The sequence below is a fragment of the Leptodactylus fuscus genome, chromosome 8, assembly GCF_031893055.1.
Source record: "Leptodactylus fuscus isolate aLepFus1 chromosome 8, aLepFus1.hap2, whole genome shotgun sequence".
Taxonomy (NCBI): Eukaryota; Metazoa; Chordata; class Amphibia; order Anura; family Leptodactylidae; genus Leptodactylus; species Leptodactylus fuscus.
The window spans coordinates 47,035,827-47,050,682 of NC_134272.1; the positions used below are offsets into that span (position 1 = coordinate 47,035,827).

The 14,856-nt window shown below is 40.6% G+C and overlaps 1 protein-coding gene across 1 annotated transcript in view; it reads left to right on the forward strand.

Moving 5' to 3' along the window:
* Positions 1 to 14,856, forward strand: part of LOC142217072 (multidrug resistance-associated protein 1-like) — an 85,417-nt gene that overhangs the window by 42,694 nt on the left and 27,867 nt on the right. The window contains exons 14-26 of the mRNA XM_075285260.1: positions 1,846 to 2,049; positions 2,270 to 2,416; positions 2,493 to 2,580; positions 3,346 to 3,412; positions 4,221 to 4,347; positions 5,151 to 5,327; positions 5,524 to 5,691; positions 6,332 to 6,515; positions 6,858 to 6,903; positions 7,002 to 7,095; positions 10,342 to 10,549; positions 12,034 to 12,344; positions 12,875 to 13,074. Coding sequence (XP_075141361.1) covers positions 1,846 to 2,049; positions 2,270 to 2,416; positions 2,493 to 2,580; positions 3,346 to 3,412; positions 4,221 to 4,347; positions 5,151 to 5,327; positions 5,524 to 5,691; positions 6,332 to 6,515; positions 6,858 to 6,903; positions 7,002 to 7,095; positions 10,342 to 10,549; positions 12,034 to 12,344; positions 12,875 to 13,074 — 2,021 coding nt within the window. The remainder of the gene's footprint in view (positions 1 to 1,845; positions 2,050 to 2,269; positions 2,417 to 2,492; positions 2,581 to 3,345; positions 3,413 to 4,220; positions 4,348 to 5,150; positions 5,328 to 5,523; positions 5,692 to 6,331; positions 6,516 to 6,857; positions 6,904 to 7,001; positions 7,096 to 10,341; positions 10,550 to 12,033; positions 12,345 to 12,874; positions 13,075 to 14,856) is intronic.

Genomic DNA, 14,856 nt, shown 5'->3' on the forward strand with positions numbered 1-14,856 from the left:
ACTGTAATACACCACAGCTTTTCACAAGCAATAGAAAATCTGCAGTGTTTCTGCAACTTAACATAACCTTTAAGAGGCCTCAGGGTTGTTGGTCTACGAATGAGCATAAAGACTGTAGCCTGCGTTAAGGCGTATGAATAAGGCTGGTTAGTAAAACATACCAGAGGGATCTTCCTAAGATTTATAGAGTTCATCTCCTGTGATATTTACATACAGTGCACAGTATGGTCATAGACACAGAACAGAAGGTAAAGGGGACTATCCTCATGACAGATTTACCTATTAGTATATACGTGAACAAAGTCCCTACTTTCTCTTTTGGATACTAGTATTTTATACTCACTATTTTCAAGAGTAGAGTAGAATTTCTTGTGCAGTCTCATCTAAATATGGATGAGACTGCACAAGATACGGACGACTGCAGATACTTCTATGCAATGCAGGCAGGCAAGGAGGATGCAATGGTGTTTTTCTTTACATTATGCAGCCAAAAGATGAACTATAAGTCTTGAGCAGAAAGTAATTACATTAGCTGAACATGAAACCCATTTATTTTGGACGAGTAATTCCTTACATTCTTATAGAACTGACAATCGGGTTCCTAGGGCACTCCATATGTATAAGGTAACCTCTCTGTATCAAGATAATTCAGCCTTTATGGATGAATGGAAGCAATACATCTGGAACATTCACTGAAAATAATGAGTTTAGTGCTAAAAAGGAATGAAAAAAATATGAAAACATTAATGCTGAATTATGGGAATTCACATTCTACAACTATCATTTCTATAGCCTGCCGTGCTGCTGCTCCACATTAGCATTTACATATATACTCATTTTTGTTTGATATACTCCCAGTTACCTTTCCCCTGGGATTTGATGTGTCTTTTGGGCCTGAGGAAGTGCTGTTTAGTGCAAAATGGCTGTTGCCTGAGCTCTTTACTTGCTCCTCTTTCCCTATGCTGCTGCTCTTATATCTGGAACTGGAATAATGTTGTTTTTATACATGAAGGTCTGTGAGTGTCTCCCTTCTTTTTGTCTCTACGATTAGAATGTGGTTCTACTTGATATATAGGGGGAGCACCACTAAGACCAGGTGCTGGACTGATCACATTTGGAGATTAGGGCAGTGCCACTCTTTCTCTTTTGGATACTAGTATTTTATAGGCCATAAATACCTGATGTGAGAAGGTGTCAGGCAATATGCTGGAGTCCGGTTATATCAGCTCCAGGTTTGTAACATGTGTGTGGTCCAGGGCAGATCTGGAGTAGGCCTCAGATCAGGTGTAGATCCTGGACTCCGTACTGAACCATAAAAGGCTGCAGAGCCTGCAGTTCATGGCAGTTCCATGAGGTGACAGGAGGTGTGTGGTTCTGTCCTGTGACCCTGAGTCTGGTGAGACTATATTGCTCCTGTTTTGTTTGTGTGGCTGGAAGTAAGTCACATGTATAATTAGGTTATCCGTTCTGCTTTGCTAGTGGCTCAGCTGAGCAGGTATTTATTTTGTTTTTGCCAAAGTTAAGGCTGTATTTTGTTTTATTTATTATTTGCCTGAAGTCAAAGTTTTATTTATTTTCCAGGTTTTTTTTTTTTCTAAATTAGCAGTTTACTGCACATTTTACGCAGGAATGCGTAGGAGGGGGTCGGTCGAGGTCTTTGGCATCGGTCAGGGGGGGGGAGGGGCATGTCAAAAGTTCGCCACGGGGCCCCGCCATTCCTAGTTACGCCACTGATGATACTTGAAATCCACGTGTGTGGGCTGGGTTTGGTTTAGGATATCTGACTGATATACAGTCCATAGTCTGTTTTACATGCCCTAATGATAACTCTATATATTTCCACAGGAGGAACAGATGAAGCAGAAGGATGGGCGTATAAAGCTTATCTCTGAGATTCTGCAAGGTATAAAGGTGCTGAAGCTATATGCCTGGGAGAATGCTTTCATGAAGAAAGTTCAAAGCTTTAGGTTGCTGGAGCTGAAAGCAGTAAAGAAAAATGCACTGTTGTTTTCCGGAGCACTGGCTTTATTTGTGGCTTCCCCTTTTTGGGTAAGTATCAGACTCTTTATATTCATAGAAAAAAATGTAGCGGTTTTGATGGCTGAACCTAATCTGTAGTATTGGATATGCTTGCTGTTAAAACATTATATATCATATCTTAAAGACCAACAAAGGTCCTCGCTAAATCTAAATATTAACATCTTGTGTGTTTTGTTCTTTTTTTGTTTGCTTTTTTTTTTTTTTTTTTTTTCTTTGATTGGATAACCAGGTTTCCCTTGGCATGTTCGGTGTCTTTTTGGCAATTGATGAGAACAATATTTTGGATGCTCAGAAAGCTTTTGTCACCATCATGTTGCTTAATATTCTTAGGATTCCACTTCGTATGTTCCCGATGGCCATAACGCTCACAGTCCAGGTACTTATCACATGGTACCAGAGCACATGCGCAACAATTGAGATTCGTTCTTACTTTGGTTTCTTTTGTTTTGTAGTCAACAGTATCTCTGAGACGTTTGGCAAAATTTTTCTCAGAAGAGGAACTGGAACCTAATAATGTGGAAATATTAGATTTTACAAGCAGTAAGTGTTCAGTCAAAAGTATCTTCCTAAGTTAAGACTTGCTGTAAAATTGAATTGTAACCTTAAAGGGGCTTTCCAAGACTTTTTTTTTAACTCCTAGGGAGACCTAAGGTAACAAATGGAAACTCTCCACTTGATCGGCCAAGGATCAAATGTAGAGTCTGTTTGAGTCCCCAGTCTTCCTGCCCTTTGGCCCATACAAGTAAGATTCAGCCAATCAATGGCTGAGCAGTTCTACTGTTTTCAAACAGAGCTATCAGAACTCAGACACTGATTGGCTGAGTCCAAAGGTAAGCAAAGACCTAGGACTCGAACAAAGTTGAAAAAAGACTCGGAAAACCCATTTAACTTGTGTTTTCATGAAATCTTACTTTACATCAATCTAATCTACAGCAGATCTAATGTATATAGTAACGCAGAATAACAATATGGTAAACAATCCGAGATACATTTCCGACTGCCCTTAATTTAGGGGTTAAGGACTCCAGTATTTCCTAAAATTTTAATAAAAAATGATTAAACATAAAATCAATTAAATACAATATTGTGACATGCTATCAAAACCTCACAACTTAAACACAGCCACTCAGTGGCCTACATAGAAACCTAAAACTGAACAGAAAAGTGTGACATTATGCTGTCTTGAAAAGCTAATTATCCTGTGATAAACTGTATGTATCTGGACATGCAAAATTGACAGATTGTCAAATAACATGTTTAAAATATGAAGCAAGAGCTACAGATCACATTTCTTTTCTTTTGAAGGGAATGACATTGTTGTATGCGATGGCACATTTACCTGGTGCACTACAGATGAGCCATGCCTTAGAAGGTAGGACTGCTGAATGTGTTAGGCTTTTTTTTTTTTTTTTATGCCCCACATAGGGCTCACAATGTACATTTTTACCTATCAGTATGTCCTTAAAATATGGGATGGAAATCCATTCTAACACAATAAGAACATACAAACTCCTTGCAGATGTTTTTTTTTTTTTTGCCCTTTGTGGGATTTGAACACCAGGACTCCAGCGCTGCAAGGCTGCAGTGCTGACCACTGATCCAACATGTGGCCCCAATGTGTTAGGCATTTGACACATTTGTTTCTTCAATTATTTTTCGAAATACAGTATATTCACTTATACATATCTCCCATATGTACAGATGTATTACTTCCTTCTATCATGTATCCAACTCCTTCTTGTCAGGCATTTATAATGTATCTTAGGGGCGTTCACACTTGCGTCCACTGTCCACCCAGGGGACGGAGAAACAAGCCGACAGTTTTAAAGCCCATCCATTTGAATGGGGTTTTAAAGCAAACCACTGGTGTCCATATACAGTCTTATCTGCAGTGAAACCATTTGTTCTGCACGGACACAGTGTCAGACATGCAGGACTTTGTTGGCTGTCTCTTCTAATTGCATGCATGAACATGATCGCTTGTCAGAATGATAAGCTCAAAGGCTTTTATTTGCATGGGTCCTCCTGGCTGCCTCATCATCCACTTCCTGGTTCCTAACAGAATGGTTCTGCATCCCTGCATCTGTAATATAAGTTATTTAGTATACTATGGTCTTCTTATTTAGGCTTTATTGATGGAGGATGGTAACTTTTCTTTCCAACCTGTTCTTGTATTGCAGCATTAATTTGTCCATCCAGAAAGGTTCCCTGGTTGCTGTTGTTGGTCAGGTTGGTTGTGGAAAAACCTCCCTTCTTTCTGCATTACTTGGAGAAATGGAGGCAGTGGAGGGAAAAGTCGCTTTAAAGGTATTGAGATATTTTCTTCTGTACTATAACTAAATAAGACAACACTGTACATGTCGGGTACTTTTAGTTATTGTGTCACAACCAAGCCAGAACACGCAATAGTCAAAAGTTTAATAAGAATTTAAAAATATAAAGAAAAAGACAAAAGTCCCATTTAACATATTAATGAATCTAAACCATTGGAAAATAGCACAACCCACCTCCCCAAAAAACTGAATATAAGGGGATGAAAATATTTTATTTACCCCTATGTAGTTTGAGTAAAAACTACAGCTCACCTATCAAAAAAACAAGAATTTAGCAACATAAATCAGATTTGCTTCTTTATATTTTTTCATCTGTTAAAGTAATAATGGCAAATATTCATTAGAATTGTGTTCATTTTTCCAGCATTTTTGCTTGAGGGTCCTTTTTGATATTCACATGTATTTATATGCAGTGGGAGGAAGTCCATGCAAACATGGGGAGAACATACAAACTCCTTGCAGATGTTGTTCCTGGTGGGATTCAAACGCAGGACTCCAGCACTGCAAGGGTACAGTGCTAACCACTGAACCACCATGTTGCCCCTAGGCTAAGATCACATCTTTGTGATTAGTATTGCTTTTTGATGGATGCATAAAAAATGGATACTGCAAGAAAACAGATGGAGAAATGGATACAACTGGAATAATTTTCCTTTGTAACTGTTTCCCATTGACTTCCATAAAAAAAAAATAAAAATAAAAATCCGCCGCTTTCCATTATAGTTCAGTTCCATTAGAGCTTAGTTTTAATACTACTTTTTACATTTTTTTTTCCAGGGCTCTATAGCTTATGTTCCACAGCAAACCTGGATTCCTAATGCCACTTTTAAAGAGAATGTTCTTTTTGGAAGAACGTTGGACAAAGAGTGGTACGATGATGTTATTCGAGCATGTGCACTACTACCGGACCTAAAAATTCTGTCTGGGGGAGAGAACACAGAAATTGGTGAAAAAGTGAGCATATTTTGGGTGAACTTAAATATGAGAGAGTCTTAAGAAAGTAGTAACACTTTAGGTCTTATATTTGCTTGTTTAGAACCAGTTTTTATATGCATTGTTACTATTTTGCACCTGGCATTGGCAATATGGCTATTACTAGTTAATATATGATTGAAAGGTATTTTATGAAATAATTACTGTGTGTTTAAAGGGTATAAACTTGTCTGGAGGACAGAAGCAACGAATAAGCATTGCCCGAGCCGTATACAGGAACTGTGATGTCTATTTGCTGGATGATCCTCTATCTGCAGTTGACGCCCATGTGGGACAACATTTATTTGAGCATGTCATTGGACCCAATGGTTTACTTAAAGGGAAAGTAAGTACAAAAATTTGGTGTACATCCAGTATAGTACCTGGCAGTGTCTTTATATTTTTGTAAGTCTCAGTACACTCAAAGATGACAGTAATCTTCTAGCACACTTTGGACATGGGCAAATAAATATTTGCCTTATAAAATTAAATTGAAATAATTAAAAATGTTTTATCATATTCCCTATACGCCTATATTTGCTGAAAGTAGACATTTGGCCACTTCCCACTTTACACTCATGAACTTGTTACAATTTTACATCATTTTTTTTAAACAAATGAATGTAATTTCGGGTCTGACTTGGGCACCCAGAATGCATAATACCTTCTAATGCTAAAAGACGGAAAATGATCAAAATCAGAAAATCAAAGTGACCTTTAATAAATGGTGGCCTCTATTTGACAAATATATGGACACAAGTTTCACATCTCTAGATTTACTGGGGGAGAGATTACAGGCTGTGATTCTCCCCCCCCCCCCCCTTTCTGCCACTTGGAGCTTTCCCTCTTAATACCTCCTGAACAAACACAAAATCACAAAGTAGAACTTTTCATTCTAGAGCATTGATCATGGTGTCATGTGAGAGCAAAGACTGCAGGTTGTTGGGTGTATATGAGCTGACAATTATTGGTCAATTACATTGCAGACACGTGTTCTTGTCACTCATGGAATAAGTTTCCTCCCCCAAGTGGACAAGATTATAGTAATGTCTGATGGCAGGATCTCTGAGGTTGGCACATACTCTGAGCTTTTGGAAAAAAATGGCGCATTTGCAGATTTCCTTCAAACATATGCCCTGACAGCTGAACAGAATGATGAGCACATAGAAGGTAAGTGTTTGCTGCACAAAAAATGCTTTGGATATGTGTAAATGTCTCATAAAAGTCTACCAAAGAGTAATATCATTGTGGGGCAAACACACGATATCCTCTGGTGCCATATTCAGATCTGTTTTGAGCAGTGGTCCTCAACCTGTGGCTCTTGCGAAACTTGCAGCAAGTTGGGGCGTCATTTCCCCACAGCTTGAGAGCAACAGGTTGAGGACCAAATACAATTTTCCGCTATATAATTCTTGTACAGAGACATCATGTTTCTCTCTATATTTTTTTTTACTATATAATATTCTGTAATCTAGTCTTGCTTTGTTGATGAAAGGTCAATAATCTTTGCAGGCACAAAAGACAACACAGAAGTCAAGAAGGCAGACATTGGTTTAAGGTAATCTACTTGAGAAAGTCTGCAGGAAGAATTTTTTCTAAATTGTAGTATAATGCAGAGCTGTAGCAACCAGAATAATCTTATATTGACACTTGCAGGAACGAAATGGCTTCTGTGGCAGCTGAAGAACCTACAAAGGGAGATGCAGATGCTGGGAAGCTCACAGAGGAGGATATTGCTCAAACAGGCAGGGTAAAGCAAGAACTTTAAAATATATCTAAACGTTATATTAAATAATTAGCTTTATAATTTACTTAGATGATTTGTGTAGTTTTCTGTTTTAGTCCGATTTCTGACAGGTTCTCAATATCAAATTGGAGGGGGTCCAATACTCCCACCAGTCAGCTATTCTCAGCAGGAACCAGGAAGCAGATAGCTCTTTTTTATTCTGTGTAGTTGCCAGACCAGCTCCCATTCATTTCAATGACCCCTAAGGTGCAGTATGTCAGTTCTGTCAGTACACAGAGAACCTGACTATTTGCTTCCTGCTCCATTCTCTGTGCATCATCTGCTCAGAACAGCTATTCAATGGGGGTGGCAGGTGTCCGATCCCCACAGATCTCTTATCTTTCTATGTTATAAAAATGAATTCTTGTCTGTCTGTCTGTTCTCTATGCAGGAAGGTTTAAGATGAGAGTCCAACTCACTCGGACGTACTGTCCGGAGATACAGCTTTCCCAACACCCTGACCCCCCATTATCCAAAACAAACCTGAAAGTCTTTCACTCATATTCAACTGCAATACACACGATCACTCCATATGTACGATCCAACACTGATATACAAACTGAGATACACACATCAGAGGATTAGATACACAGATCAACAGACAGTATCAGATGTCAGAGGATTAGATACACGCATCTGCACACAGTTCCACACACCAGAGGATTAGATACACGTCTGCTCAAAGTACCTCACGCTGAAGGATTAGATACACAGGTCAGCGCACAGTATCACATTCCGCAGGATTAGATACGCACGTCTTCACACAGTTCCACATGCCGGAGGATTGGATACACGCCAATGCACACAATACCACACGCCGCAGGATTAGGTACGCACATCTACACACAGTTCCACATGCCACGGGATTAGGTACGCACATCTACACACAGTTCCACATGCCACGGGATTAGATATGCGTGTCTGCACAAAGTACCACACGCTGGAGGATTAGATACACCGGTCAGCACACAGTATCACATACCAGAGGATTAGATACGCGCATCTTCACACAGTATCACACGCCAGAGGATTAGATACGCACGTCTGCACACAGTTCCACATGTCGCAGGATTAGATACACGCCACTGCACACAATACCACATGCCGGAGGATTGGATACATGCCAATGCACACAGTTACACATGCTGCAGGATTAGATATGCGCATCTACACACAGTTCCACATGCCAGGGGATTAGATACACGTGTCTGCACAAAGTACCACACGCTGGAGGATTAGATACACAGGTTAGCACAGAGTATCACACACCATAGGATTAGATACACGCTTCTTCACACAGTACCAAATGCCAGAGGATTAAATACGCACGTCTTAACACAATAACACACGCGAGAGGATTAGATACGCAAGTCTACCCACAGTTCCACACACCACAGGATTAGATACGCGCCACTGCAAACAATACCACACGCCGGAGGATTGGATACACAGGTCAGCACACATTATCACACGCTAGAGGATTAGATACCCACGTCTTATCACAATACCACACGCCGGAGGATTGGATACACAGGTCAGCACACATTATCACACGCCAGAGGATTAGATACCCACGTCTTATCACAATACCACACGCCGGAGGATTAGATACTCAAGTCTGCCCACAGTTCCACACACCGCAGGATTAGATACGCATGTCTTTACACAATACCACACAATGGAGGATTAGATACGCGCCACTGCACACAATACCACATGGCGGAGGGTTAGATACACACTATTGCACACAATACCACACGGGAAGGGTTAGATACACGTGTCTGTACACAGTACCATACTCCAGAGGATTAGATACGCATGTCAGCACAAAGTACCATACACTGGAGGATTAGATACACAGGTCAGCACACAGTATCACATGCCGGAGGATCAGATACGAGCATCTTCACACAGTACCACATGCCAGAGGATTAGATACGCACACAGTTCCACATGCCGCAGGATTAGACTCCGGCCCGGACTCCGGCCATTTTTCTTCACTACTTTGTCAGCCTTAAAGGAGCAGGGCTCTGTGAATGACACTGTTACACAAGGTCACATACACACAGCTTTAGTGCAGGTCTCCATAACAACCAATCGCAGGTTTTTCACTGATATTCGAAATGAGATACACATTCCAGCTTCAAATCCCCTTGTGGGGCATGCAAAAAAGGAAAAAGCACCCGTGGATCCGTGGAAGGCACAGACAACACAAGGATATCATCCGTGTGGTCCACATGCCGATTTCTCAAGGAATCGTACATGCATATAGCTTTGCACAGATATAGGCATATTTTAGTTTTGTTGTGCTGCTGAATGTTTTTATGTAACAGGAAGATCTGCTACATCTGTTGTCTGCTTTTAAGGGACCTGTCAGAATAGAGTAGAGGGAGAATAGGAGAGTAAATCCTGACGGCACAGTCAATGAGGGTCCTGCTTACCTCATCCACACAGGGCGATTGACAGCTTTCTCTATATCATTATTTGTACACGGAAGGCTATCAATTGCTGTTTATGGGGGAGGGGTTAATCAGGACTCTCACTCTCTTCTGGGGGGAGTCCTCTCAAAGTTTATTCTGCTTTTAATTCAGAAGTCCTGCTCCAAGTGACATACACTTATATAACAGAGCCCAGCTTCTCTCCTTCTGTTTTCTACAGCTCTCAGATAGGGCAGCAGATATCCAATGACAGGTTCACATTAATTAACTTGTTAAAAATGGAGGATCATCATAATTTTATTTCTGATTTACTAGTATTGGAAGTAGTGAGTTTTTCATGTAACACATAATGTTTATGGTCTTAGCAAAATGTAACATGAATATAACTAAATGACTGTATATAAAAACTATGCCTAGCGCTGGTTTCTAAGGTATCAATCTCTGAGCACAATGCATCACTGAGAACAACTAAGAAAAACAAGAGCACAACAAGGGGTGGAGAGAGAGAACAGCAGGGGCGCTATGTGGGAATTGTGAGGTCAGGGAATTACCATTATGTGTTAAAATTCTGTTAAGGGATATTTTCTTCTATTTGTTGGTATACAGACCGCATAATGGTGTGAATCATATAGCTGTCACTAACATATTGTATCCCACTGCTCTCTTATTGTCTAGACCACTTACAATGATTACGTATACATTATAGTGTGTATCCATGAACCCCACTTTACCACTTCAGTTTTCCTTGGTTAATGTATACTTGTGTTTTTAGGTAAAATTATCAGTGTATTTGGAGTACTGCAGGATGATGGGCAAGTGGTATCTGCTTATGTGTGCTGTATTCTTCATCATCCAACAATTATCTGCTTTGGGACATAATTACTGGATTGGTTTATGGGCAGACGACCCTCCTGTGAATGGCACGCAACAGAACACCAGCATGCGGTTGGCTGTATACAGCATATTAGGATTTGTACAAGGTACCATGCAATAACAGCCCTTCTTTTTCTTAATAATGTGTACATTTTCCGCAAAGTGCTGCAGTCTCTTCATTCTAGTACTGGAGGGATTTTCAGCTTTCAGACTTGCTCCACTCACAACTTTTACACTTTTTACACTTCTGCATTATGGTTCTGAATATTTAGGTGTTAAAGTGTAACTAAACAATTTTTCCCACTAAATCCATAGTGCAGGGGAGGACAACAAACTTTGCAATATAGTTTATCAAAGACAATGTCCCATTTCTTCACTTATTTCACCCCTTCAGCCACTGATGACTGATTTCTGTACAATACAAGTCTATGGAGAGGGGAGGGGAAAGGAAGAGGAGAGCACCTTATAGCAGAGAGACAATCTGCATTGTAGAAAGACCATTTTCTTTTACAGCTGGGTTATCAGGAGTTACTTCTGACCCATTCAGTTCTGTAGACAGCCTCAGGAGTAATGGCCCATAGTTTTAAACAAGCCAGGGACAAAAAGAAGAGTTTTCAAGGTGGCTCCAAAACATCATTTACCCTTGACAAGTCTTTCCATATATATGTACAGGCAGACAGCTGTCAATCAAACCTTCTCGGGCAAGGAATAATCAAAAGGGGCCACCCAGGTGACTCTCTTCTCTATTCTTGACTTTTGTGTACGAGCTATGTTTTCTCTAAAATGCTTTTTGAGATTTCAAAGGCAGTATGATTCTCCTGGAAGGTTCCCTTTAAAGAGATCCATCCGATCATTGGATACACTTTTTTCTGACTAACACATAGGAATAGCCTTAAGAATGGCTATTCTTCTCCTACCTTTAGATGTCTTCTCCATGTCACCGTTCAGTAGAAATCTGAATTTTCTTCCGTATGCAAATGAGTTCTCTCGCAGCACTGGGGGCAGTCCCCAGTGCTCAAACAGCACTGGGGGCGTCCCCAATACTGCTAGAGAACTCTCCAGCGACGCCTCCATCTTCTTCTGGAACGCCCTCTTCTAGGCATGCGCAGTCAGCTCTGCCATCGGGCCCACTATGCATGCTCGCAGCCACAAGAAAATGGCCACTTACACAGTAAGCTGTGTAAGCGGCCATTTTAATGTGGTCGTTTAACGAACAGCAGCGCGGAGAAGACATTTAAAGGTAAGAGTAGAATAGCCTTTCTTAAGGCTATTCCTACATGTTAGTCAGAAAAAAAGGATATCCAATGATAGGATCCCTTTAACTGCAATTCTGTCCCAAGTCATATTCACTGATGTCTAGGATATTGACATATTGAGATTTGTTTGGTGAGCTCCCTTCAATGAAGAACTGACTTATCTGTCTCTGTTTGCCTTTGACGTGGAGGGTACACTGTGTCACAAGGGTTTTTATTCCTGACTGAAAAAATACATAGTATCTCTGCAGGATCAAAAATATTATTTTTTGAATACGTGAAACCGCAAAATCTCCTTTTGAAATAATTTTCCAATGTCATTCTTTTTCCTCTCACAGCTTTAGGTATTTTTATAGCGTCGGCCACTATCATTGTTGGAGGTGTATCTGTATCCCGCCAGCTCCACACTAAACTCCTGTACAGCATTCTGAGGAGCCCGCTGAGCTTTTTTGAACGAACCCCCAGTGGAAACCTGACTAATCGTTTTGCTAAGGAGATGGACACTATAGACAATATTATACCTCAGATGTTAATGATGTTTATAGTCATGTCTCTGACTATTCTGGAGATACTTCTGGTCATTGCAATAGCTACACCTCTTGCTGCTGTAGCATTTGTACCATTAGGATTACTGTACTTCTTCTTACAAGTAAGCCACTTATTAGATCTGCTTGGTTATTTTGGGGCTCTTACAATATGATGAATCATTTTAGAGTTATCTTGGGTGTATGATACTCTGTCACAACATGTCCCTGTGGCTGTATCAGTTAGTCTTTTGGATATACTGCATAATTGAATTAAATGAGTTTTTTTTTAGATCCTTACAGGACATTAAGTTGCCATTTTCCCAGGGCTGTGCACCAGCACATAAATGATGCCAGATTTCTGTATGTCCTCCACACAACCCCTTTTGGGAAAATGTTCACGAACTGCGTAAAGAAAAATCACAATTTTTTTTTTGTGAAAATGTGGGCCCTGTATCCTAGCGTACAGAGTGCTTGATAACCTGGAGGACAATTACCAAGCGCATAATACACTTTGCACAAGAGGGCAAATGTGAGAGTTCAGTTTTATTATTGAACACTATAAGTTCCGTTTTGTTCCCATTTGTTTCTGTGAATGTGTATTTCAAAATTACTCCTTGCTAAACGTTATTTACACTGCTCTTCTTTATTCCAGAGATTTTATGTTGCCACTTCCCGGCAGCTGAAACGTCTGGATGCAGTCACAAAATCACCTCTGTACACTCACTTTAATGAAACGCTACAGGGAGTAAACGTCATACGAGCCTTCCGAGAACAGGATCGGTTTGTTCAAGAAAGCAATTTACGGCTGAACACAAATCAACGCTTCTATTTCTCCAGCTTTGTTGCTAATAGGTAATGAAGTACAGTACGAAATTAGATTTAAGTTAGACAGGTGTGAAAATGAAGACAGATCCAGCCTATCTATACTATGAAGGCTTAGGGCCCCTTCACATTGCATAAGCGCGCCGCTCATTTAGACATGTATACACATGTCCGAGCGCGGCGCTTCAAAACAGAGCCCATTGATTTAAATGGAAAGCGCGCGTATATATATGCGCGCTTCCCATTGAAATCAATGGGCTCTGTTTTCAAGCGCTGTGCTCGGACGCGTGTATACGTGTCTAAATGAGCGGCGTGCTTACGCCGTGTGAAGGGGCCCTTAGAGTGAGCTTAAAGACCAAATATCAGTAACCTGTTTTTTAGGTTAGATCATTAATTTGAGATCAGAGGAGGTCCAACACCTGACAGGTCATTGGTTTTTGATCTTGAATAAGCCCTATAAGTCTTACATTTTAGTCGGATTTTCGGGAAAATAATTAGAATTTTGAGGTTACAATAAACGTATCCATCATAAGTTGGGTTGTCCCACAAAAGTCGTTTAGGATATGCCTTAAATGTCTGATGGGTGGAGTCCCCATGTCTGGGACCTGCACCTATCTCTGGAATTGACCTTTGTTAACCCTGTCCCTTCTCACCTGATATTACTGATAGCCAAATTCAAGCTGCCAGTAGTAGTCATGCATATCTTCTGGAATCTCACCTATATCTAGAAATGACCCAACCATCCCCTGCCCGGCCTCACCTGATGGTTACGTTTACAGAAACAGCTAAGCTCACTGAAGTGAAGTTTTTGAGAGTTATGGAAACAACATAAAAGTGTGATCTGTGATATGTTTTTTCCGCATCTTACAAGTTATGGAAACAATGTAGTGCACTGCTGTTTCCATAACTCCTATTCACATCTATAGAGTAAACAGAAACTGTGTGATCTCAGTGAGCTTGAATGTTTCCATAAACTCATCCAGCACCACTAGCCTGGTTTTGTCTGTCAGTGTGTTGAGGGGTTTGGGAGAGTCAATTCTAGAGATAGGTGTGAGTCCCAGAGGTAGGACCTGCACTTATCAGATAGTAATGGCACCTCCTCTGTCTGTTTTGGGACACTTTAAGTTATTATGGATATGTTTACCACAACAATAAAATTTAATAGTTTCCTAATAGTCTGACTAAAAACATAAACCTTAAAGGGATTACCCCAGACTAAATCTCATTGACCAAGTGTCAGATCCCTCCAATCTCAAAGTAATAACTTTTCCTAAAGATAGGTGATTAATTTTTGGTCTTAGCCCCTTTAAAGGGGTTATCCACTTTCTAATATTAATGGCTAATCTTCAGGTAGACACCCCGCAGATCATCTGCTCCGGGACAGTGTGGCTCCCAATAATATTTAGATGCAGGGAGCCAAACTACTCACTTGCCTTACAAAATGTAGCGGCAGCTAGGTACCGCGTCATTAATTTTTAAAGAGGCTCTATCACCATATTTATGGCCTATGAACCACACGTGCCTGAATAGCCTTTAAAAAGGCTATTCAGGCACCGCTAATTGTATTGTAAAAGACCCCCCCCCCCCCCGTTTTAAACTAAGACCCTAAAAACGAATATTCAATTCATACTTACCGTGCACAGTGGGCGGTTCGTGCACTGCTGAGCGTCATCTTTCGGTCACGTCCTCTTGGGCTCGCTACTGTGCATGCTCCGACTCCATTTTTGTCAGTGGAAATTCGTGACCGTACTGAGCACGTGCAGGATTTCAACACAACCCGCCAGAAGAAAAAAAAGATGGTGTGGAAGAGCA